The sequence below is a fragment of the Rattus norvegicus genome, chromosome 3 (genome assembly GCF_021556685.1).
Source record: "Rattus norvegicus strain SHRSP/BbbUtx chromosome 3, alternate assembly SHRSP_T2T, whole genome shotgun sequence".
Classification (NCBI taxonomy): Eukaryota; Metazoa; Chordata; class Mammalia; order Rodentia; family Muridae; genus Rattus; species Rattus norvegicus.
The window spans coordinates 162,366,702-162,393,240 of NC_141536.1; the positions used below are offsets into that span (position 1 = coordinate 162,366,702).

At 50.0% G+C, this 26,539-nt stretch overlaps 1 protein-coding gene across 2 annotated transcripts in view; it reads right to left on the bottom strand.

The window, feature by feature from the left end:
* Positions 1 to 707: 707 nt before the first annotated feature.
* Apcdd1l (APC down-regulated 1 like) overlaps positions 708 to 26,539 on the bottom strand; it is a 75,909-nt gene continuing 50,077 nt past the window's right edge. The window contains 4 exon segments of one of the 2 annotated variants that reach the window (NM_001430739.1): positions 708 to 1,385; positions 7,374 to 7,794; positions 12,930 to 13,482; positions 16,343 to 16,481. In NM_001430739.1, coding sequence (NP_001417668.1) covers positions 1,372 to 1,385; positions 7,374 to 7,794; positions 12,930 to 13,482; positions 16,343 to 16,481 — 1,127 coding nt within the window. In that variant the 3' untranslated portion in view covers positions 708 to 1,371. 2 annotated transcript variants of the gene reach the window in all.

The window sequence follows — 26,539 nt, forward strand, 5'->3', positions numbered from 1 at the left end:
TGCATCTCCTCCTTTTTAGGTCTTCATTTTCTTTTCTAATTTATTTAATATTTCCTTACTGTACTTTTTGAAAAATAAAATTGCTCTATTCTAATTGACTAAATGAAAACAGTGCCCGGCAGGTCTAAGGAGCCCTCTCAAACATTTCCCCAAACACCATGCTTCTCAATGAACTTCTGAACAATTATGACAGCAATTCTGTTATTTTGTCTTTTATTTTTTTATTTATTTTTTTTTTCCGGAGCTGAGGACGGAACCCAGGGCTTGCGCTTGCTAGGCAAGCGCTCTACCACTGAGCTAAATCCCCAACCCCCTGACAGCAATTCTGAAGCCAGGAGCTTCACTTAGGGTTTTACACTTCCAATATCAATTATCAATTACAATTGATATTATTCATTTATGCAAAGCACAACACACACACACACACACACACACACACAAACACGAATGTATTAACTGAATTGAAATTAGAAAAAAATAGCTTTAGATCATCTGTCAGGACACATGTGTCTGTTGTCTGCACTCTGTCCTTCCTCATCTCTTGTTATTAGCTCCTTGGTCTCCTTTCTAAATTTGAAAGTACGCCCATACTTGCACCCATTTACATATAAACATTTATATAATTTAGGTTAGGGTTTACATGTGAGGGAGAACATGCATTTCTTTTCTTTTCTTTCTTTTCTTTTCTTTTTTCTTTTTTTTTTTTCTTTTTTTTTGCTTAGTAAGTTATTTATTACTGTGAACTGACACCATGGCCACAACAACTCTTATAAAGGAAAACATTTATGGTTCAGAGGTTCAGTCCATTATCGTCATGGTGGGAGGCATGGGGGCATCCGAGCACATGTGGTGCTGGAGAGGTGGCTGAGAGTTCTACATCTGGATCCACAGGCAGAGGGCCTTTGATCCTTTAAACAGGGATGTTTCTGGAGGCTGGTGGCTGTGAATCCCTCCCACCAAGTTCAACGGGATGCTCATTAGCTTTATCTGACTCAGTTAGCTCAAGGATGTCTTCAGTTCCTGCTCCTACTGGCTCTGCTATTTCCTTCCCTTCTTGATTCCAGCTACTTGTATCCAACTGGAGAAACTTTCAGTGAGTCATGGTACAGGTGCTTGCTAGAATAATAAGCAGCCATGAAAAATGATTTGTCAGACTTTTGATTCTGTCTAGCAGGTCCATCCTACCAAATCTTCTACAGATGGCAACTAAAGACCAAGACAAAAGAGAAGCAAAGTCATAGAGTACTAGGTTCAGAGGTTCAGTCCATTATCATCAAGGCGGGAGCACGGCAGCATCCAGGCAGATGTGGGGCTGGAGTAGCTGAGAGTTCTATGTCTTCATCCATAGGTAGACTGAGCAAGCCAGCTCAGTCAGTCAGCAGGGTCTCAAGGGAGAGAGGATTAGAAAGAGAAAAAACAATTAGACAACACTATAACAGGACCCCAGCCACTGCCAAAGCCATGTTTCTTTTCTTTCACCTTGGTTGATATGCTTTCCAGGTCTTTTTATTTTCCTGTAAATTTCACAATTTCATTTTTCTTTACAGCTGAATAATGTCTCATTATATATGTATGCCATATTTTTATTATCTATTCATCTGTTGATGGACATCTAAGTTGGTAACATTTTTAAAATGTATTTAATTTAATTAATTTATTTTGGTATAGTAAATAGAGCAGCAAATATTCCCATGTTAAGATAAGTTCTTTGCATAAGTGCCAAGGAGTGGACTAGCTAGATCTTTCCTCTTTTACTTCTTCTGTAAAAGCACATCCCTTACCAAGTCTTTGCAAAAGGCTTATGTGGGACATGATTTTTCAGAGAAAAATACAGAAAACTGTCCCATTCTGTCCTCAAACTTGATTGGATAGTTGTACTGGGTATAAAAGTTGAAAATGCCTGGTGGGGATTTTGAAAATATCGTTCCATCTAATGGTCCCCTTAAAAAATCTAATGTTACCCCAAATTCTGTTGTTTATTTCTGGGAAATTTTTCAACTCTAATTTACAACCTTTCGACTTTTCTGCATTTTTTTTTTTTGAGACAAGTCTCACAATTTAACCATGGCTGGCCTGGAACCTTCTATATAGACCAGGTTGGTCTCCAACTCACAGAGATCCACCTGCCTCTGCCTCCTGCATATTGTAATTTTCAAGATTTCTTTCTTTCCTAGTTTGTATTTGTGAGTGGCAACTGCTTCTTACACACACACACACACACACACACACACACACACACACTTTGTCTCTCTCTGTCTCTTGCACACACGCACACACATACACATACATGCCATTAGCTATAGTATATACATGTGTGTGTGTATATTTGGTATTTGGGAATTATTTCTAGAGATAGGGTCTCCTGGATTCAAGATAATATTCAATTTACTACAAGGTTGAGGCTAGCCTTGAACTCCTGCCCCTCATATTTAGCAGATGTAAATTGATTTTCCTCTAGGGACATAATTGTTCTTTATTACATGTTTGGTTTTTTTTCCCCTGCCAAAGGAGCTGGGAAAGGCAGTGGTCCCCCCCCCCCCTCATTTTCTGTGGTGCTAAGGGCTTTGTGTGGTCTGGCAGGCGTGTGCATATTTAAAGAGTTAAAATCTTCCATCTGCTACCTGGCTGCATGTACTTACTGCGGAAGCCATGGACAGCAGGATGCTGTGCACCATCTAACACTAGGGTTTTATTCACAGTCCATATGTTTTTCAGCATGATATTCTGGTCCTGGTTGTCACTGAATCCAAAGGGTTGAATGTTTGGTTCTTCTCTGGCTCTAGTGGGCGTAGCTCCTTTCACTCACTTAGAAGCACCGCAAAGATGCCCTGTGCCCAGCCCTTCCGCTCGCTCGAACTAGGCAGCCAGCTCTCTAAGGCCAGACCCGTGACACATGAGCTTGCTTCTGAGCCTCACCTTGACCACCTAGGAACTCAACTCTCCAAGGCCTGCTGTCAGGGACTAGCTACCACCTATCCCAGGCGCACTCTCACCCCATCTTACCAGGTGCATTCTCTTCTCCCTTTTTACTTAGCCTAGAACTCCTGAAAGAAATGGAGGGAGAGGAACATGGCGGTGACTCTCTTCAGCTTAGAGTCGGAGAGCCGGACTTCCTCCTGAGGTGCCTTGTGCTTCTTTTAACAAACAAGGCCTCCGTTGCTTGTTACTTTTTTCCTTCATCTAAGAGATGAAGAAGATGTGCCGGGACTAAGGTATCGATGACTAAATGCCCCTAGGAAGGGCCACACGCTGGGAGGAGGCCCTCCTCATCAAGTATGGTCACTGCCTTGTAGGTTATTTTCTAACGGGACTGGATGGCCTGGAGCCCTCTGCCAGTCACCTGCTGTGGGGCAGGGCTTCAGGGTCAGGGCAGGAGGCTTGACGGACCTATAGCTCCTTCATGGGGCTCAGGACCTCTCAGTCCCTTTGGGGTGCCTGGGACAGTGTCAGATCCCGTGGTCTTTCGATCCTTGATCCTCTAAAAACAACTACCCCCAGAAAGCCAAGTGTCCTCCAGGTCCCTGTGTCTGGGTTTGGCTCTGTCCATCCTTTCTGAAAAAGCAGTATGGAGCGTTCTTGAAGCCGGCGTGTGGAGGCCTTGATACAGGTGTGGTTACTTAATAGCCACATTCTGAGCCTCCACGCAGGACACAGCATTTACCCATTCAGTCAGCGTTCGCGGCAAGCTCCCTCCTGCAGGGCCAGGTGACACTGCACACGGGAGGCCCAGCAGGGACCCTGACAGGTTTGCTGTTCTGAAGCTGTGAGAATAAACAGGATGTTGTTGATGATGGAGATGAGGGGGCGAACACCCAGCTGTGCAGGGGCTGGAGGAGCCGGAAGGTGTGGGCTGAGCATAGTCGGGGAAACAGGGGTGACCACAGAACCGCTGGCGTGGGGGAGTGGGCTGCCTGGACTAGGTAGGCTAGTTCTCCAGTGTGAACGGGTGATTTCTGTCCTTTGTGGAAATGGGTCTTCCATATCTTCAGGTGACTGGCTCTGAGCAGACAGGAGGTGGATGGCTCCCACCCAAAGCCCACCTCTGTAGGTGGGAACAACCCCTGCCTCCAGCCCTCATCTGTGACTAATGGCCCAGCACCGGCCCCTGCCTGGGCCCTAATGCAATTCCACCTGCGTCAGAGGCTCCAGCCAGCGCCTGAGTCACCCTGGCTCCCAGGAGAGGACACACCGAGAGGCCGCGCGTCAGCAGCACACGCTGCCTCTCGGCTCGGTGGTACCGCTGGGAGATTAAACGCTGGGAGATTAAACACATTCGCTTGGAGAAAAGCAAAGAAACAACGTCTTCTGCTAGGCAGAGTCTGGTAGCTAATGGGCCTCCGAGAGCTGTGTACAATCTAAACTTTTTATTAAAAAGAAAAAAAAGCTCTTTTGCTCTCCTGGGACTTGCACTGTGAAATTATCAACCGCACGGGCTTTGCCGCCCTTTCAACGTGACTGCACATACAGTGGAGAACATTAATTTTGTTTTGTTTTGCTCACAGCCAGGACTAGGCTCTTCCCTTCTGCCAAGGAGAATGCTCCTGGGTCTCTCTCGCCAGGGTGGCAGGGCCTGGGGGTTCTGAGGCCCTGGCCTATGCCTACCACTCCTTTCCTCGCTGAAAGAGACTTTCTTCCATCAGCTCCCTCCATAGTGGGCATAGCTAACGGAGCCTAGCCCAGAAGCACCCTCTAATTTAGCATTCCTAGCCAGGTGGCTCAGGACCCGCTGAGCGGTACCAAATGTCCTTCCCTGGTACAGCAAGAAACCCCTACATCCCCCCTAGAAACCCCTGACCTCTGGATCGAGAAATCTCATGCCAACCCCCTCTCTGCTCCCACATGTCTCCACGTGGAAGCTACAGAGAAACTGCTTCAGTTCCCCCACCCAGGGAGGCCACAAGTGGTCTTGGACTTTCACCAGTCTCTGTACCCTCGAGTCATCATCTATGTTCTGAGGCCCTTTTCCACCAGGCACTTCCGACCCCACGGGGAAGATGTTGAGTTGGATTTGCATTCTCTAGAGGGTAGACATGAATAAATTGAAAGCCTTTCTAACACTGATCAGCATGTATGTGGCCACGGTGGGTGGAGGATGGAAAGGGGTGTTGTTTTGGGGAGGGGGGGCACTAATGCTGGTCTTCTTGAGGAGTTGATGTTCGGTCTGAGACTTGATTTAAAAAGCTTGGGGGGAGAGCCTCTGGCAGACGTCCCCAGCCAGCCCCAGCCCCACTGTGATCTGGGGTGTAGGGAACTGTGGCCGAACTCTGTAGACAGCTGTGTGGGAGGCAGAATAGAGGGATGAGGGAGCTGGGATTTGGGAGGGCACAGCGGGCGGGGCTTCACCCCTGCTTTGTTTTCTCTCCCACATGCCTTTTCTTTGGAACTATAGTCCCGTTGGTTGGCTTTGATAACCAGTGAGAACATTTTTCAGGCTGTTTAACTTTATTAAAAGATTTAAATTTGATGATGAACGTTGGCATGGTTGCTTCAAGCCTCAGAGAGAGGCTCTCTCAGCCACGGCTGTGTCCTCGACACCTACTGTCATCCCCACAGGCCTAGCCTCCCTCCCCACTGCCATGTAACCCAGGGCTGTAAATAATCTCATTATTCCTTGTACTTTGGTAAATACTCCAGGAGCACTCGTAGCTGTCTGGGACCCACAGAGAATATTAACTTGGTTCTCTCTCTCTCTCTCTCTCTCTCTCTCTCTCTCTCTCTCTCTCTCTCTCTCTCTCTCTCTCTCTCTCTCTCTCTCTCTCTCATAATAAGTTAGAGCAGTCTCCTTGGCCTGATTGAACCACACACAGTTTCAGAGGCCAAGGGCTTTCCTCGGCATGCATCATTAGCCTCATATAGGATTGTTCAAGATCTGTGATAAGAGACACGGGTGGGAGGAGGCAAAAGGAGCTGGGAACAAGTGGCTCACAGTCCTGAAAACCCTTGAGCCCACTAGGACACCAGTTAATCTCGCAGTGTGCAGATGAGGCCTAGGCCTACGAGCGGGGTCCCCACCGTGATGACAGCCCCCCTGAGCGGATGAGAACCCGACATATTAGCGTGGGGACTTGGGAGGCCAGGCTTGCTGGGTCCCGCCCCCAGATGCTGTTGCGCAGCCTCGTGGCCCTGACCTCCCCCTGGGGCAGCCCCGAAGATGCTAGCTGTGTTCCTCTCTGTCTGTTGACAGCAGTAGGTTCTGGAAGGAGATGCGGGGCTAATTACAGAGCACATTGTGCCGAAGCTATCATTAGTATTAATTAGTTTCCAAAGGCAGAGATGCACTTTCCTCTGCGGACCGTGCCCTGCCTGGCTAGCCCTAAGCTTGCGAGAGCTATGCGCTATGCGTGGGCGAGGGAGTCTTAGAGGCCTCAGCTTGCGGGGAGAGGCCAAGGTCTCAGCTCAGATCAAGCCCTCTTCCCGTGCTCTGTGGCCCTGGAGGACCGGGTTTATCCGTGTGCTGTGTGGCCAGCTTGAGGTCTGACTTACAGAAGCAAAGGCAGATGCCTGAATATGCCAACAGGCAGAATTCAAGAATGCAGCTGGCCCCAGAGAGACGAGCCCTTTGCCAGAGAGCAGAGAGGCACTGAAAGCCCCCAGCGGCATCTTTAATTCATGCCCTGGCTGAGTTTGTATTGTTAAATTCAAATTAATAATCTCTACACCGCAACCCAGAACCTGGCCAAGCAGCAGGAGGCACCTTGGGCACCATCCTTGGATGCTCTCTCGGTCTCAATACCCAAGGTGAGGAGGAGCCAGTAAACCGACACCATTTAAACTAGCAGTAGGGTTTTAGAAACAGCATCTTGCAGCCATAGCCATGGTCTATGGTCCTGGCTTTGTAGTTCTGGTGAGCGCTGTGGGATGCAAGCGAAACTAGAGGTGGCAGGGCCATATGTTCATCCAAGACAGAGCAACGGAGAAGGGCTGTCCTTCCCCCATAATGCTCCGACAACACAGAGCCAGGTGGGTGTCTGTGGGAGGGCCATACAGCGTTCGAGGGGCTCCCATGGAAGTTAAAGGCTGATGTTATAGCCATTCAGAGAAGGCCAGTTCTTGAGTCAGGAATAGCAAGGGGAGAGAGATGGCAGGAAGACTTGGGGCCCACCCAATGGGGGGTCTCTGCATCGGAGGCCATTGCCGTGAGGGCCTGGGGGCCCCTTGGGCCTGCCTCTTGCAGAGCATCAGGGGGGCCTGAAAGGAGGTAGGGCGTTTCTCAGGAGTATCAGGACTGGACCCATCTGTGGGCCTCTGTCCAATGAAGAGCAGGCTTTGCCCATGGGGGTCTTGTTCCATTTTGAATAGCTCATACTCTACATGTGGGAGCCTGATGCCCAAGGGCAGGCACCCGTTGGTGGCTGTGACATCCCTCTCCGTACCTACTGACCAGATTCCTGGGCCACCACAGCTGCTTGGCTTGGAGAAGTTGAGTATGTCTGTAGTGCCCCGGTCCATGGGGGTCACATGGGCCCGCGTAACCACAAATGTCAGCTCGGTGCCACCGTGGACTCTAGGGGATGGGGTGCCTCCGGAGTAGTGGCCAGCCGCAAACACGGTGAAGGTAGGCCGGCGGCAGGCAGGGTCGGAGAAATGGTGGTAGCGCCCTTCCCAGGAGCGTTTGCGGTCATCAAAGCTGAAATGCCGAGTGAGGAACAGCACCGCAGGCCTTGCCTCGCAGCCCACGCTGACCCAGTGGCCACCGAGGCGCAGAGGCAGGGTTGGCCGGGAAGGCAGGACAGGTGGGCGGTGCTCGTTGGAGTGGGCGAGGAGGCTGCAAGCCGGGCAGGGCCGAGTGTGGTGCTGCCAAAGTTGAAACAGAGTGGTCAGGCAGCAGGGAGAGCAAGGCATCAACTGGAATGGTCTCCCAGTGCAGGGCCCCATGACTAGCCAGGTGCACCTGAGACCCACTCACTGGTTGTCCTCTGTCTTTGCCCTCAGGCTGGCTTCTTGGTGCTTAGACTGAGAAGGCAAAGTCGCCCTCTTCCCCAGAGGCCTCAGCCCAACCAAGGTCTGAAGTTCGTAAAGTAGCGTCCAGACCTGTCCCTTCACTCCCTCATACACAGCTTCCCCTCCCACCTTCCTTCTGCGCTAGACAGGAAGTTGCAAAAACTCTCTAGGCTGAGGTCCTGATGCCCCCCAACCCCCAGGCTCCCGGTACAGGAAACCTGCTTAAGTCTAGGTGGGTTAGGTCCCCAGATTTAGAAGAAGCCCTCCTCTGGTTACTCGCCTGGCCCATCACCACCATTGCTTCATCACATGTTGGGGGGTTATGCTGAGCTCCTTCCTGCAACCATTTGACAGAGGACAGTGAAACTCAAGGCCGGGTGGCCTGCCACAGTTGTCTACAGTTGCACACAGCCCCCCTTGGGACCTGTCCGAAAGCCGACTGCAGTTTGCAAGTCCTCTGTACGGGGAGCACCAATGCCACATGGTTGTTTTTGTTTTTGTTTTTGTTTTTGTTTTTGTTTTTGTTTTTAATGTATGGCGTATGTGTGTGTGTGGGGGGTGGTGAGGGTGTATGTTCTTGTGTGTGCAGACACACGTGGAAGCTTTGAATTGACAAGGGGAGTCTTCCTCATATAGAGTATCACCTTATTCTGAGGCAGAGTGTCTTAGATGAACCCTAACTTGTCAACAGGACTCGTCTTCCTGGCCTGCTGGTCCTTACTTCTGCTTGACCTTGCTTTGTAGCCCTGGCTGGCCTTGTACTCCCGATTCTTCCAACGTGCTGCAGTTAAGAGCTCGAATCCCCCATGGCCTACACCTAACATTATTACCACAGACAAAACCACTTGCACTGGAGGCCAGGGGTTTGCAGGACCCCTCTCTTAACAGTGGTTTCTTCTGGCTTTTGATTACTTTTAAGTCACCCCAGGCTCGGATCTGCCAAGGTGAGTCAACACCCATCAACAGGAAACACTGAATCTGACTGGGTGGAAGTGGCCCGTCTGTATTCTGGAGTGAAAGAGTTTAGTAGAGGCCGAAAAGGAACGAGAGACTCCCCACCTCCACTCCCCTACCCCCCTTCCGCTTCTCCTTCTTTCCTTAAACGGAGATGCTTTCCGGAAGTCAACGCAGAGCCTGGATGGCCACTGTTCAGCGCAGACCTGAGAGCTGGCAGACAACCCTGTTCCCGCTGCTCCTGAGGGAACAGAACTGAGGCCTGAGTGGCAAAGGCAGGGGGAGGACATTTTTTTTTTCTCTCTTGTTTGGACTGCCACCTTCTCAAAGCTCTTCCTGTTAGTTTTTATCCCTGCGAGGAGGAGGCTGCCGTTCTATTACCACAGCACCTGACCCCATATCAAGTTTTATTTCTGGATATTATTCTTATTCTTATTGTCTCTCACTATTATTTCCGAGAGAGACCTGCTATACCGCTGAGGAGGCCGAGTTCAAACTCCGGGCAGTCCTTTTCTGCCTCAGCTTCCACAGGGCTCAGATAACAGGTGAGCCCCATCAGGCCTAGCGGCTGCTGGGGACATGGGGGGGTGGGGTGGGTTCTGACCCGGAGGACAGGAAGACACTTTGAAACGCTGGTAAATGGTGACAGACTTGTTTGTGATGGATGGAGGGGGCAATGGCAGTTAGCCGGAGTGTTGGTAATTGGGAGGCCGGCTGATAAGAGTTCCCTCTAATTTAGGCCTTTTAACCTACATTCTGAACTGTGCTCACACTAATGTGTATCGACAGGGCCAAATGCGCGGCATTGAAATAATACGGAGTAGCTCTTTCCTGCCACACTCACGGGGACACATGCGTGACCTCACATGGGTATGATGCCTGGGCAGAGGGACACTGCAGGGGCTGACTGGTCATTTGGGACAAGTGATTCAGGGCAGAGCAGGTGGGTGAGGGGGACAGAGAAGGCATTTCCTGCTCAGGGGCAGTTAAAGAAGATGACACAATGCTCCTGTCCCCATTGAACATCTCTAGAGTGTCCTCAACAGAGGTCAGAGGCCTATGTGCCAACAGACAAAGCCAGCCACCCACCCTCCCCCCGCCCCCAGTCTCACACTTGCCAACTTCGTACTGGTGTGAGCCCGTTCCGCCATTTCTCCCATGGCACGTACCAATATCTAATTAGGCCCCAGAGGTGACGCCTGCCTGGATGACTGTGGTGAAGCACGGACTGATTGATTAGTATTCTATATCCAGGCGATAAATTTGGGGATCAAATTGGTTTTTAAATTAACTTCTAAGAATGTTCAGTATTTACCATCTGGTTTGGGTCGTGGGCAAGGCTCGGGCCCCCGAGAGCAGAGGCGCTATTTGGGGATTTGACTGCAGCATTTCCTTCTCTCAAACGACCTTCCCCTCCCTTCCCCAGGAGGGGGTTGCAGAGCAGACCTTTAATTTAATGTCTGCGCATCTGGCGCTGGTCTGCGGTGACATCTTTCTATGTGTCTTGTTTCTCAATCACTTTTCCAGCCTGTGGAGGCCACCGGGACTGGCCAGGCGGCAGAAGGGAAGGGGCAGTGGCCCCTGAGCTCCTCCCAGGAGAGGGGAACCGGTTAGCCTGTCAGAGTGTCTCTTGGAAAAAGGAGGTGGTAATCAACTCACCTCCTCTGGATTAAGGCCTGAGCAGTATAGGTGGGTTGCCAAAAGGGATTCATTTTGAAGGAAACTTGAGTCTCTCTTTCTGCTCAGGAGTCTTCCTTCTCTGCCTCCCAGACCCTGGGTTTTGGGGACACTTAGAAAGTGTAAGGAAGGCAGGTGGGCTTGGACTCTCCTCACTAATGATCACCCCCCCTGGGGGGGATTCTGACAAGCAGTTGCTATGGGGGGGGTCCAAAGTTGCCCCAGCTGGCTTTGCAACTGTGTACAGTACACAGTAGGCACTCAATGCATGCTTCGTGGTGGCTGGAGGGCTCAAGGTTGGGACAGCTCTTGAGAGATGGCTGAATTTATTCTTCCCTCTGCCCAGTTGTTTGTACTTGGTTGTTCGGTTGGTTTTTGAGAACTTCCGGCCTCTGCCTCCAGAGCGCTAGGATTACAGATGTGAGCTACCATGCTTCATCTGGCTTCCAGGAAATAAACGCGGGGTACGCGGGTCAGGAGTTCCTGGCCCAGAGTCCTAACCTGCCTTCATCTCCACTCACAATGAACAGGGTTCTCCCAGCGTTCCAGACATTGCTCGAATCACTGCTTGGCCGTGAGAGTGAGGAAGGAACTCCAGTGGTCGGCCACCCTGTGTCACAGCTTCAGGGCTGAGACTGTGTTAGTGGGAGTGGCTTCCACTTAAAGACAATGCCTTTCATATTTTAGTTTTGTTTTCTTTCATTTCTTTCCCTCTCTCCTCCTTCTTTCCTCCCTCCCTCCCTTCCTTCCTTCTTCCCTTTTCCCTTCCTTCCTTTTCTTTTTCTTCTCCCTCTCCTCCCCCTCCTTTCTTTTCCTTTCCTTTCCTTTTCTTTTTTCCCCTCTTTGGGTTTTTTGAGAGAGGGTTTCTTTGTATAGCCTGGGCTATCCTAGAACTCACTCTATAGACCAGGCTGGACTCAAACCAATGATCCTCTTGCCTCTGTGTCCTGAGTGCTGGGTTTAAAGGCCTGCATCACCACTGCCTGATGCCTCTTAAATTCTCAAAAAGATTTTTCTCAATGTTTTTCTGAGGAGGATTACCAGAGAGGGTCTCTGCATGGAAAACGCCACTGGCCCCACTCTCATACTGACAGCCCCACCCTTTTATAGTCTAGGGACCTCATGGCGCTTCCTTACAGTTGAAGTTGTATGGCTGCCATAGGGTCACGTTGGAATCTCATGGAGGGGCTGATCACTACAGCTAGAGCCTCGCTATGATGGGACAAGCCCATAGCCACCAGGCATGTGTTAGAAATGAGGACCACATTAAAAAAAAAAGTCAAATACCTTTAATCCCAGCAACTTGAGAGGCAGAGGCAGGCAGATTTCTGAGTTCATGGACAGCGTGGTCGACAGAGTGAGTTCCAGGACAGTCAGGACTACACAGAGAAACCCTGTCTCAGACAACAGCAGCAACAACAACAAGAAGAAAGAGAGAAAGAGAGAAAGAGAGAAAGAAAGAAAGAAAGAAAGAAAGAAAGGAAGGAAGGAAGGAAGGAAGGAAGGAAAAGAAAGGAAGGAAGACAGACAGAAACAGAGAGGACCACGGTCTTCCCATGGACCCACATGTTCACAGAGGTCCAGGTTCTCATCCAGAGTCCTAACCACGCCCCACCTTTGTTTCCACTAAGCTTCAGTAGTGAGAGGTAGCACCCATTTCCCACCTCCACCTCTGCTCATTATACAAACGCCATAATGTGTGTGGAGTTTGATACAACACCCCGTAACATCGACACGTGTGTGAGTGCATGCACGCACGCACATCAGTGGTTTGTCCGCTGGTCACCAGTGGCCCCCTGACTCCTGAAGGATGTCACTAAGAGAGCACCACAGCCCCAGCAGTGTTTCCAATGCCTGTGCCAACACTGTGATGCCTTAATCCACATGCCAGACCCCACGCTGGGCAGTGCCACAGAACTCCCCTGAGGAAGTGCTTAGTGCCCTTGAGGAAGTCACAGGCAGGCTCCCTAACAGCAGAGTAGGCAGGATGTTAGGGGGTGTGCAGAGTGGGGAACAGAGGGAGCAGGTAAAGAGGACCAAACAGGAAGAAACCTGCCTGAGACACTGTGCCCTGTGGGGACTGGTATGGGGTCTTCCAAGAATGAAGAAGACCAAAGCCAGGAGATGTATGCTGAGAAAGTCTAGGCTAGGGAGGGTAAACAATGGTATTCTTGACAAAATTCATCTAGCCTTGCAGGAGCTGAGACCAGAAGGCTCAAGCAGAGGTAACAGAATGTGCTAATGTCCTGAGGTTAGCTGGCCAGAGCTGAGGGCAGGGTGAAGAGTGGGGCAGACCCTCAGCAGGACCAGACCTGCTGGGCTGGGTGCCCAAGCACCCCACAGGACTCCATACTCACCACAACACTTTGCAGGGGGCTCTGGTAGCCGGTGGGACGGTAGTGCTGTCTCTCTGCCCAGTCGGTGTGGACATCCCCAAGGAACAACTCCTCGACTAGATGAGGTGCCAACCCAGGCTGCTGTTGGATGTGACGTTGCAGGCACAGCAGACTGAGTTCATGCATGCTGAAGCCCAGTGCCACCATGCAGTCACCTGGGACCTGGGAGCTCAGAAGTTCATACAGTGTCCCTGGCAGCCAGGCCTGGCCTGGGGGCAGCCGTCCTGTGCAGTCCTGACCAGCCTGGGTCTGGTTGAGGCGCCTGGCTATGTCAAGCAGGGCGTGGTGGCTGTGAAAGACTATACCCACCTTGTGCAGATGGTAGTCGGCCTCGGTGGCACCCGGGGTGACCCAGGAGGCCTGGCGCAGATGAACTTTGCCCTTAATGAGCAGTGAGTGGGTAGGCTGCTGGCAGGAGGGGTCCCTGTAGTAGAACTGGTAGGCTCGGAAGAGGTGGTTGGAGTAGAAGGTGTAGGAGCGGGTGAGGAATTCTGGCCCTGGGCGGACCTCACAGCTGCCACGGAACAGGGAACAGGGAAATGAAACAGTTGAACAGGGAAATGAAAACCTACCTGGATGTTCTCCTCTTTCTGAGCCGAGCTTCCACATCCTCAACCTCTTTCACTGAAGCCTGGGCCCATAGCCTCAGGTTCCCCAGAGGGGTGGTGTTGGGAGGACTTCTCCATCTTGTGATCTTCATAAATGCTCTCCAGTTAATTCTCCTCTGGTCAACCCTGATGGTCCTAACTGGGGCTTCTGCTACTGTCTACCACTCGATGTACATAGTCTCTTTCCCGCTGAGTCCCAGGACCCCAGTTCTGTCCTGGGTTTCCTACTGAGGGAACAGTGTAGAAGTTGAGCAGAGGGACGTCTCCTGAGTGTCTCCCTCTGGTGAGCTGTCCCCATTCCCTGGTTCATTCCTCCAATAGCAAGCTGTTTCCAGGGTGCGACACCACATGCTCTAGGGGTCGCAGGCTACCGGAGGATCTCAGTCAGCCACCCTGTGTTGCTGTTCTTGAAAAGGACTATGGGAAGCTCAGTGGGTAAATTATCTGCCACAGGACTGTAATGCCCCCTGAGTTGTCCACACTGTGAACAGCAATTGTGGTGTGTGCCTATAATCCTAGCTCTGGGGTAGAGTCAGAGGGCCTGAGGGAGAGGCTCAGGTCCCAGTGAGAGACTGTATGCCAAAAGTAAGGTAGAGAACGACTGAGGAAGACAACCTACCTCTGTACACACACACACACACACATGCACACACATGCACGCACACACACATACACACAGATGAATACACACAGATGCATATACACATACACACACATGCATACAAAGACACATACACACGTGCATACACACACACGCATGCACACACATGCATACATACACACAGACGCATACAAACACACACAGAGAGACAGACTGACTGACAGACCAAGAGACAGAGACACAGAGAGACAGAGACAGAGAGACAAAGAGAGGGGTGGTCAGCTGCCCTGGTCTTCAGGCTCTTGTCTATCAGCAGTGTGAACGGGCCCTGAGGTGTACAGAAGGAAAGGAACGAACTGACTCCTGGCCCCACAGTTATAGCCAAGGATAGAGAAGATCCTCCAGGCCTCATTGTTGTGGGTGCAGGGGACGTCCCTCCTTCCCTGGCGCCCACCTGGATTGGCCTCTTAATATGGATTTCATATTTAAGTTGTTATCTTCCAAGCAGAAAATGGCTCCCATCTTCCCTTCAGGCTCTCTGCTAACATGACGGAGAAAACCTCCTCTGAGATCTAATGAGTCTTAAGCCCTAGCTTCCCTTTCTCCCAGAGAGAGCAGACGCCGAGGCTGAGATGGGCCGTGAATCTAGAGGGAACCCAATTATGTGGTTTTGTTTCACTGGGTCTCTTCACAGTTACTTCTTATTTATAGCGAGTGGCTGTTCCCTGCATCCACAGCGATGCTGGGCATCCTTTAAAAATAATTACATCATCACACTGTAAATGTGTGCCGTTTACTCTGTGACGATGATGCCCCAACGAGGCTGTAAAAGCGCGTGGCTACGTTTAAGTAAATAAAAGTAACTTGGTCTGAAGAGAAACAGTAAGTGGCTAATAGACCAAGGTGTGGCTACAGTGAGGGAAGTCACCCTGTACACTTTAGAACAGCTCCTGGGCAGAGCCTACTGACCCCTTTTTACACTCTCAGAAAGCAACATGGCCTACTTGGAGAGTACAGTGGGACTTTCTAGGAAGAACATTCTAGAAGTTTCTTAGAAGTGTTCCGGAGTGTTCCGCAGGCAGGAGCAGACAACCCGGTGTTCCTTCCCTCTCTGTGCACTCAGTGACCCTGCTAGGGAGCTGCCTAGGTCCCAGTTGGGCTGAATGAGGTAGGGCTGCAGCCCAGAGCCTGGGAAAAGTGCTAGGAGCAATGTGCAGAGCCTGCACCCTACCCCCTCCCGGCACCCAAAGCGCTAGCAGATGTTTGGCAGATTTCTCCATGAGCTCAGGAGGCATGTGTCGGACAGGGAAAGTTCAGTCCTTGACCCCAGAATGGAATGGGCTGAGAAGGGGGGGTGGGTAAGCGAGGGAAGCCACACTCCCCCTCAGCTCCCACTCTGGGAGGGAGAGCGACCTGAGGCTTCCCACAGACAAGGGAGCTGCCCCTGCAGTGAGGTGGGTGGCTACAAGGCTAGGAGGACTGGGTGGGAACCTTGAGTTCTCTCTGCCCAGTCACTTCCTGCCTCTGGTCTTTGGACCAGCTGTGCTCTCTGCCTGACCCATCTTCCTGTGGATCTCAGAATGGGGACTTCTCTCAACCAGATGTCACCATCCTCAGGAACCCTCCAGGATGTTTGTAGCCCTACCCTGGGTTTCCGCTTTGCAGCACAGTTCAGTGCCATGCTAAAATCTACATCACAGAAGTCCCCGTTTGCTTCTTTAGCACACGCCCTACTGTGCGCCCAGCCCACCAGCTCACCAGATGCAAGCCTGAGTGTGTGTGTGTGTGTGTGTGTGTGCATGCGTGTAACAGGTCTGTGTGTGTATGTGTATGCATGTGTGCATGTGTGTGTGTTGCGTGTGCGTGCATACGTGTAACAGGTCTGTGTGTGTGTGTGTGTGTGTGTGTGTGTGTGTGTGTGTGTGTAATAGGTCTCTGCGTGTGTATCATTCAGTTTACCCTTGTTGACTGGACGGGATGCTTGAGAGTTCTGTGCTCTGGATGCCAGGCCCAGAGGGTGAGAAAGCAAGCATTAAGGTTGGCAGGCAGCCTCTAGGGACCCAGGAACATTGTCTCGACCTCACAGAGGTCAATGATAAAGCTCAGAGGGAGATATCTCCCACCCAGCCCAGTAGTGCATGGTTGGGAGCTTAAGGGAGTCTTACCCGGTTGAGATCCAGGGCCCTGTGAGGAGTGGGAGTGGGACCACAGTGATGGGCGTACCCTTAGGCACTGGCTGCTGACACTGGGGCTCCCAGTGTAGACGGCCATCTCCTGAAGTCCCATCCGTTTCTGTGGTGGTAGCTGTAAAGGACAAAGAACCTGGTCAGAGATCCAAGGTGCCATGTGTACCGCCTGGTCTGCCTGCTCTCCCTGTGTGGGGGTTCACAGCCCACCTCAGGCCCCAGAGACCCAGATGCTTGTTGGCTGCATACAGCAGGCTTGCTTGTCCCCTTCTCTCTATGTGGGACATAGACCAGGGTCTAACTCATGCATGGTAGGAGACAAGACCCTGAGTGGGAGAGCAGCCGTATAGACTGTATCCCAGCAGACCTTCTTACCTAAGCCTGGCCAGGAGCCAGCACCACATGGAGGGAGGTGTCTGAGGATGAACGAAGCAGCAGGGGTCTTTCTGGTGACCCCAGGATAGGCTGGCAAGGGCATGGGGCGGCTCCCCACAGCTCCTAGCTTCTGCTCAGAATTGAGTAGCAAGACTTCAGTTAAGGAGTTGTAATCCCCCTCAGAGCTGTCATCTCCAACTCAGAAGGACAACTGATACAGCCCAGATGGCAGGATGCTAGTGTGAACAGTGTCCAAGTCTTACAACAGTGACTGTCCTCATGGTGACCTCTGACCCTGGCTGCTAGCAGCTGTATCAGGTTTGCCAACCCAGCCCTTCCCACTGAGCCTGGGGCCCAAGTGGATCGGGAGGGGCTCGGAGAGCCTTGGCCAGCCAGGGCCTCCAGGGAAGGCTGCGGATGGGGTAGAGAAACTCTCCCACGGTATGTTCCCATCCATTCTCCACAGCAGGTTCCCAGGTTCCCAGCTGGGCTTGAGGGAAGGCCAGGGGACCCTATTTTACCCCTCAGAGCTCTATCTGCTATACACTTGGACCCCAAATTCCCTGTGCCTGCAGTCTCTCAGGAAAGCTTAGGTTCCTGGGATCTGGAGTCACGCCGAGTCTCTGGGGACCCCATCACTAGCTGAGAAGGCGGAGTGGTGTAGTTGGCGATGGTGGTAATGGTGCCACAGATGAAGGAAGGATCCAGGTGGTTTAACAGTTGTGCCCTGCAGTCTTTGCAGCCGTCCTAGGAGCCCGGTGTGGCTTGATGGCTCAGCTCCATGGGTTTGTGGCCCTCACCAAGGAAAGCCAGAACTGGAGCCTTGCTTGTCGGATTCAGGTCTGACAGGGTGACTGTCCCTCATCTGGGTCACCAGCGAGACACTGGGGGGCTGATTTGGAGACCCAGAGTGCAGGGTACCCGTGCGAAGAGTAAAGATCTGAGGGTGACCCTTGGTCCCACTGATCAATGGAGTTGTTGACTGTGGTCAGACAAGTAGGAGAAACAAAACCAGACAGCCAGCCAAGGCCAGGTATCTTAAGGTGGGCGCACTGTCACTTGGGGAAGCAAAGGTGAGCTGACCAAGGTCTTGCATGATAGAAGATGGGGTTTTCAAAATTGACCTGGCACAGTACCAATATGACCTGAGCCAGATCATTTTGGCAGGACCCCATTTTACCCCTCAGAGCTCTATCTGCTATACACTTGGACCCCAAATTCCCGGTGCCTGCAGTCTCTCAGGAAAGCTTAGGTTCCTGGGATCTGGAGTCACACGCCGAGTCTCTGGGGACCCCGTCACTACCTGAGAAGGCAGTGCATGGGCATCCCCGTTGAGCCCATGAGTCCTGAACTGAGACAGACCTGTCTGAGCTGTCAGCCGGAGAACACTGTGGCGCTTCTGAGGCACAGTCATGGTCGGAAGCTGCTGGACTCTCTGGATTCAATTCTGCAGGTTAATTTGAACATCACCGGTGTCAGTGAAACCTGTCGCAAAGTGTTGATTTGGTGAACAGATGGGGGCAAGGAAGAATCCGGAGGGGTCAGCCTTATTTGCCTGGTTGGGAAATGAAGCTTGCATTTCACAGCGAAATAGCACACGGGCTCTGAAAATTAGAGAGTTGTTGTCTCCATGAATCTCTGGTCCTTGAAGAGATGCTGTCTCTGTTGGGAAGGCAGCCATCACACCCTCCCTGAAGGCACCGAGAGGAGACGTCACGCTCTGTCACAAAGCTCTCAGATGCTATTTCCCCCAAGTGTGTTTTCGTTTATGTTATTTTTCTGTGAGGAGTTAGGATTTAATTATGTTAGAAGACTATAATATATAGTCAGACCTCTTTGTCTTCAGAACACGGATGTGCGCACAAAGCCCAGCACAATGGAAGCCTTCGTGAAGAATCTCCAGAGGCCAGCCATGCTGGTTTCCCATAACCTCAATGTAAAGGTTGTTAAAGAAAATCAACCACCAACCCAACTAATAGTTAGAAATAGTCTCACGACGCTGCCCCTCACAGCTCTGGGACAGACCTCGATTTTCTTTTCTTCCTTCACCCCGCTTTCTTCCCTCTCCCCACAGGAAAACCTTAACTAGATGAACCACTACCGGCAGATGGGGCCATGGCTGGGTCATACAACTCTTTGCAGGGACCCGAATGCAAGGACCAAATTGATTTTTATCAACCATGGATTTTTAATTAACAGTGGTGTCCACTTTACTGCCGTTCAGTATTTACTGTTTACCCCACTAATTAAAAATTATGCTGCTTTTGCATGCATAAGAGTGGGGACATTTGAAATTAGATAGCATCGTTCAAATTACCTGCAGAATTAAATTTACAGTACCCAACTGCTCGGACCAGGCTCCCAGAGCCGAAAATATGATCTGCTGTGGCCCGATGTGTTAGCGGGAGCTAGAACACCAGGGACAGGACACTTGCACAAACACCATATGGAGTATGTTTGTGTCTGTGGAGAGTGTGGATGTTGCCTGAGTCTCTGCCTGTGGAGCTCTAGAGATGCCCTGAGGTCCTCACATCTGCAGAGTCCATTCCTTCGGAGCCACCTAGGTTGGAGGCTGGATCTGTGTCAGGCTGGGTGGTGCTCCACAGCCCTGGCGGACACGTCTTCTGCCTGGCCATTGCTGGGGACTGTCAACCTCAGTCTGCATGGCCATTTGGAGTCCAGGACCTTCCCCATCCTATAGTTGAGGATACAGAGTCTCAGAGTGGTAGAGAGATTTAGCTGCTCTTGTATTATCAGCTCATACACGCTAGGAGCCCAGGCTGACCTGGAACTCACAATCCTCCTTCTTAAATCTCCTAAGTGTTGGGTAGGAAGATGTGTACTAACAAGCCAGCTCTCAGATGCATACACCTGTGTAGGACAGAGGACACCTTGGCTGTAATTCTTTACATGTTGCTCATCTCTTTCTGTTTATTTTTTATTTTATTTTTATTTTGTTTTATTTTTTGAGGCAGGTCTCTTTGTAGCTTGGAATTGACCAAGTAGCTAGGCACTCTTTTTTTCTCTCTTCTTTTCTTTTTCTTTTTTAAACATGGGTGCTTAAGAATTCAACTCATTTAGACAACTTTAAAAATGCAGCCAAACATATCTAATACAATAATCAGGGCTGGGTACAGTGACATATATACTTCTAATCACAGGTTCAAAGCCAGTCTGGATTACAGAGACTCTGCCTCAACAAACGAACAAAACCCAATCATCCCATTCCACACGCACCCCTTTGGGTATTTTAAAGCACTCGATTTGGAGGTATTTAGAATCATCACAATCCCAGGCAGCTGTCATCTCTGACTAGTTCCTGACAGTCACCATGTAAGGAAGCTTGCTCTCGACATCCACCACTCCCCTCTCCTCAGAGCCTGCCTTCCGCAACCTCACTGTTACTATGAATGGGCATCAACTGTATATTTCCCATGGATGGAATCCACTGTACTTGCCTGCTTCTCACCAAAGTCATCCCTAGGACCTCAAGGGTATTAACATTCTTCAGATAAGCAGTGGAGGCCTGGAGAGCCTGCATGCCCAGCCCTGCGATGAGTAGGATGAGAGGTGATGCTGATGGGTGTGTGTGTGTGTGTGTGTGTGTGTGTGTGTGTGTGTAGGCGCGTGGAGACCTCCTCTGCTCTGGCTGTGTACTCCTCAGAGAAGCAAGAGTAGATGACTGAAGTGCACTTAAAAATCTGAGTTTGGATCCCAAGTACCTATGTGGAAAGCCAGACGTGACTGGGTATTTCTGCTGGTGGGAAGAGGGGTACAGACAGGAAGTTGGTTCAAGTTCACTGGCCAGTCCGTCTAGTAAAAAAAAAATATCCATGAGTTCTGAGTTCTGTGAGAGACAGTTTCTCAAGGGAATAAGGGTGAGAGTCACTGAGGAAGGGAGCTGTCTCTGTATGAGTGTGCATGCACACATCTGTACACTGATGTTTATAAACATGCACACCAAGCATGCACACATGTGCATACACACACCACACACACACACACCACAGAAACACATACTTACACACATACCACAAATAACACACACACACACACACACACACACACACACACACACTCACAAATACCAGTTGTAGGTTCTACATTTACAGGACTGCCCATGAGACTTGTGGACTCTTCCTTTTCTCTCATCCAACAGATCCCACAAGGCCAGTCTGCCATGTGGCCTCGATTTTCATTGGCTCTTGTGCTGACTCATAGGCTGGCACTGTAACCCCACATCTACTGGAAGAGCCCTGCCTGGCACAGCCGCTCTGCTCTCTGACCCATGCCCCACTCCCGTTCAGTGCTTCCAAACTAGCAATTAAGTATCTGCTTTCTGTGGCTTCTGTATTTTGAGATCTTGTTTTGGGGAATAATTTTAGACAATGTTGCAGAAGCAGTAGTGTTCTGGTATACCCTCTGCCTAGCTACACTGAGGGTTCCCATTACTCAGACACCCAAAGATGATCAAAACCAGGAAGTAGAATGTAGTCAACAGCCTGTTTCAGGTTCACTCAGTGTCTTGTTTTTGACAGTTTTAGGTCTAGGCGTTTAACTGTCGTGTCTTTTCCACATGTCTTTGGTTTTATCTTTCCTAACTTGACACTTTTGGAGAACACTTGCCAGTTACTTCATAGAGTCCCTTTGTCTGGAATTGGTGTTTCCTCTTGGTTGTGTTTGACCTGTGCCTTGTGACAAGAGCAATGAGTGACTTCACTTCACTCTGTCAGGAGGCTCCGGGTCAGTCAGTCTACAGTTTGAACTTCATTCCTATGCCCACCATGCTTCCCCATTGTTGAGGACAGTTAATTAATTGTCTTGGTGGTTACTAATAGACTCAAGGCTCCCTTAAGACCTGGTAACATCCTTGCCTGCCACCGTAAGCCCTGACCTATGTGTTCCTGTCCTGGAGGCCATCACTTGTCCTGAAATTATAACTGACTTGTGTTGTAAGGAAGAGCTGCCTTGTCTCTTCCAAGGGTCAGTGCAGCTCCTGTGTCCACTCATAATTGCTCCTGGGTACAGACTTTAGTTTTTAATTGTAGACCATTATTGTTATCTGTGCCTTGTTCCCCAAAAGCCCCACTAGATAGATCTGGACACTGGGTGTGCCTGGAGTTCATCTCTAGTGTTTTCTCCAAATCACCGGGTCAGGGGTTTTGTTTGTTTGCTTGTTTTGTTTTTAAACTTTCCCCAGGTGGAAATAGATCTGGATTCACTTTGCATTTTCTTAGACTCAGCCTAGACTCAGTCCCTATGTTCTTTTAATAGAAAACAGTATGTAGATATCAGGGCTCAGTGTTTCTTCCTCCCTCTTCCTCCCTAATTCTTCCCACCTGCCTCTCTACTTCTCTTCCCCTCTCCCTCCTCCCTCCCTTCCCCATTTTCTCCTCCCTCTTTTCCTTCTCCCTCTTCCCTCCCCCCTCCTCCCTCCCTCCCTTCCCCTCTCCCTCATCTCCCTTTCTCTTTCCCCTAGCTCCCTTTCCCTCTTCCTCTTCCCTCCCTCTCTCTGTCCCTCCTCCCTTCTCCTCTCCATCTCTCCTTTCTTCTTCTTTCTCTCATTTCTTCTATTGATTCCCCTCCCTCCTTTCTTTTTTTTTCCGTCATTGCTTCTCTTCTTCCTGTATTTTTCACTCTCTCCCTTCCTTTCCTCTGCAGTATTGCCAGCCAAGTCCACCCGGCCCTGGCCTGTTAGGACCAGGTTCTCCTTTCTTTCTCCTAATGCCACTCACTCTCATCACTGACTGATGCCCTGAAAATAGACCTGGGAAGTTTTTAGGCTAACACACCTCCAGTTCTTCTTTCCTAGGTTAAATACGGGAGAGCTTCCTCTCGCTGTGAGTACCATCCCGTTTCCTTGGATACACCTCTTCCTTCTCTCAGGAAGTGACTGTCAGGGTCAGACTCACAGTAGATTTGTAGCTGTTGGGACTTTTGAGGAAGAGAGCAATGACATTCCCAGAATCCAGAGCCCAGGCAAATGGAGAGCAAAGAGAGGAAGGTGGAGGGAGATGACACGTGAAGACTGAACCAGGTCAAGGGCTGGATCCAAACTCCAAGCCCAATGCCCACTACTTGCATTATAGCTTGTTCTACCCAGGGTAGGATTCTATAGAAATGCCTGCACACCATACATGCAGAGTCACAGATACAACATCATGGGTCACCGATGGCCTCTAAGAGCCATGGTCAAAAAGGTAAAAAGAAATAGGTGAACTTAATCATAACATCTTTCCACCCAGCCCCATCATTATGTACAAGTGATGATGGAGACATGGATGTGCAGATCTTGAATAGATTTCCCAACCTGACTTCCAAGTTGGGTGCTGTGTGTTTCACAACTACAGATCCATTCAGGTTCAGGTTGGTCGCCTCCCAGCAATGGGTGGGATGCTGCATCAGACAGAACCCCAGCTTAGGGATGGAGTGTGGGTCTTCTTTGGTCAACAGGGGCGTCCATTAGGTCTAGTTTTCTACTTAGACTCTGGTCTTGCAGCCCTACTCTGTGCTCTGTGTATAAATCAGATTTCCCTCCCTTCTTTTTTTCTTTCTTTCCTTTCTTGTGGTTTCTTTTCTTTTCTTTTTTTTTTTTTTTTTTTTTTTTTTTTTTTTTTTTTTCGGAGCTGGGGACCGAACCCAGGGCCTTGCGCTTCCTAGGTAAGCGCTCTACCACTGAGCTAAATCCCCAGCCTTCTTTTTTTTTTTTTAAAGGAAAGGTATCTTGTATCTCAGACTGACCTTGAACACACTTTGTAGCCAAGGTTGTCCTTGAACTGTTAATCCTCCTGCCTCCACCTCCTGATTTGCTTTAGAAAAAAAAAGTACTTGGTTTTAAAGGAAACAAACAAAAAGTCAGAAGAACATCTCTGGTTTATTCCCAGCCCTCAGCCTGAGGTAATTCACCTGGAAAGCTTGGGCTTGGAGGGAGGCTTGTGCACATTTTAAATAAAAGTGTCAACAACAGGTCCCACCCAAACAATGAGCTCTTGATTAGTGGAGGCCTCCCTGTGCACACTAGGATGCGCTAGCTGATGAGGCTCAGAAAGCCCCAGAAACTGTCAGAGGAGCGGCCCTCACCACTGCTACAGAAAAACATGTGCTTTGGGATGAGATCACCATACATAAGGCATGAGATCGTCCAGTCGATCTCCCCAGAGAAGGGCTCGGATTGGCATGTCAATGAAAACGCCAACAAATCACGGGAGAGCGAAGACAGAACTGGACGTCCCAGAGCCCATGGGCCCCTCTGAGGTGCTTGGCTCCACTTCAGCCACTTCACGTGTCTTGCATTTGGCCATAATCTTAAAGCCTTGTAATCCATCGAATTCAAGGCCTCTGTGCTTAGGGACTATGTGTGTGTGTACATTTCGACCCTGGGAAACTCAGAAATAGCAAGTTCTAGAATGAGCATGTCCCAGTTTCCCACTCCTGGCAGTTTCTCAGGCCTTTTGGAATGTGTTCTCTGCTGGGTGACCTCAGAGTGGACGATTGCCCCGAGGACCCGGGGAAGCAGGGACACCTGCAACAGTCGATTCCCAGAAGAAGATGCATAGGGGTCTTGGAGGCCCACATGAGAGGCTAGCAAGAAACAGCAGGGCTCCCCAGTGTCCTCCCAGCTTTTCCTGTAACCCCAGAACCCAGGCATCAGCGATGTAGTTTGGCTTTGCCATTGGTGTGCCTCCACGGTCAATGAGCTCCTCTGCGTGGGAAGCCTTTTGTCGAGGGGAGAGGTTTGCCGCTGGGACATCTTTGCAGAGCTCTGAGTTTAGCATTTCCTGCTAAGGGAAGAGGAAGCCCACTACTCCTGGGATGGGAAAGGAATGAGGGGTTTGGGGAGACAAGATTTGGCCCACTCAGCTGGCCCATCCGCCAGGTTTTTCTGTTTGTTTGTTTAAGAACGATCCAGCACAAAAACTTCCCATCAAAATTCTCTCTGGGCCCCGTGGTAATGCTAATTACTCTGCTCTGGGCTGGGGCTTCCCCCCAGATGAAGACTGGAAAATTCTAGCCAGAGCCCAGCTGTTTCAAAATAGCCCAGGCATCTTGGTGATTGATAGGTGCTCTTCCCTCTCTACCCAGATGTGGTGTCTAACAGACAAGGCTTCCTCTGCTTCGTCAGCACCACATTCCCAGATCTCTAGGTAGGTCTTTAGATATCCATAATCTGTAAACCATCCTCCATCGAGGGCGTAGAGTGGTTGTGGGGTGGGGTGGGGGGTGTTGGTTAAGTGCTTGGAGATTCTAGATCGCCATGTTTGGTGGACACTGTGTCTGCCCTGAGGGGAGAAGCTCTGAAACAGTGTTTGCTGAACAGATCTATGTCTGGAAGTCTCCATCGCGCCAACAAATCCTTGTTGGATTTCTTGGCAGAAGACCCAAGTTTCATTGTTCTGTAGAAAAGGAATTTGGCATGAGTGACACAAGGTTGTGGTGTGTTCTGTAGGAAAGAGGACATCTGAGTAATTAGTGGTGAAGACTTCCCAATGAACCATGAGGTAGGTGCTTGAGAAGAAACCTAGGGCGAACATCTCTAAGAATTGGATTCTTCTTGGAGACTTGGGAACTTGGTGGCCATCAAGGTCTTCTCCAAAAGAACCAAGAACCTTACCATCTATCAGAAATAGTTAGAAGGTTTAAGGTCTTCATGAGAACATGGGGATTGGAGGCTTTCTTGAGGCATCTTGTGTTTGTAGATCTCTTAAAGATGTAGGGGGCGACTGGAAGCCACCCCGGGTGTTGGGGGAGACATACCACGGGCTGGGCTGTTCTTGGGAGTCCCCACAAGGGGGACCTCTTGAGCTTCAGTTGGGGTGGTTGGGAGTCGGGGTGGAAACCCAGCACACGCCTCTACCACACCTGACCTCCAGGCGAGGGCCACGGCCTCCCTTTCTTCCTCCTTCTAGGTCTTTGGGCAAGACAGACTCCTTAGAAGACCAGCTTTGGGGGTCCATGGTCTCTCTCACACCAAGGGTCATCATGTTGGGTCATACCGAGGACATATTTTGAGATTGAACTGGATGGATAATGGGATTACCCATCCTTGTCTCTTTTTAGACACGTGGGCAACTCAGAACAAGAACCACAAATGGAAGGAGAGAGGGCACCCAGAAAGGCCCACAACAGTGAAGCAAACCGCCTCCTCCCTTGGTCTTTCCCCAAGGATGTGTAGAGAGGGAGAGCTTTGGGTCAGAAAGCATGGAGATTTTAAATGCAAGAAAATTATGGTGATTCTAACAAATCAATTTTTCTTGCATTGTGTTGAGATTAAGTTCATGGTCTTTTTCATGTATTCAAAATAAAGAATATCCCCAGAGTCTGAACTTGTAGGGAAGCCTACGTCATGCTTGAAAACCCCATTTTGCTAGGAGCCACTAGATTTTAAGAGAAATAGTAATATTTAATTATGGTATTATTTCACCATCTAGAAAATTAATATAGTTTTCAATTTCAGGAGTGTATGAATCTTGTTTTTTAAATTACCATACAAATAGAATCCTAAAGACACAAATATTGGCTTAAGTGTTGCAGACAAGGTACTGGGAAATATATGTTGGCTTCCTAAATATTCAATAAATGGCCTTTCACTCTTGCCTTCCCTTGTGACTTTCCGATGTTTGTCATCCTGGAGAATAGAACTCACGGTTGCTCAGGGGACATCAAGCGATGATGAGATGACCCTGTCCGATTAGTCATCAGGGATAGAATGGCTGCCATTATAGGAAAGTGGTGCATGTTTCTAGAAAGCTCTACTCTGCATGGCCCTGGTTGACTTATCCACTCTGCCTGTTACTGTTGTAC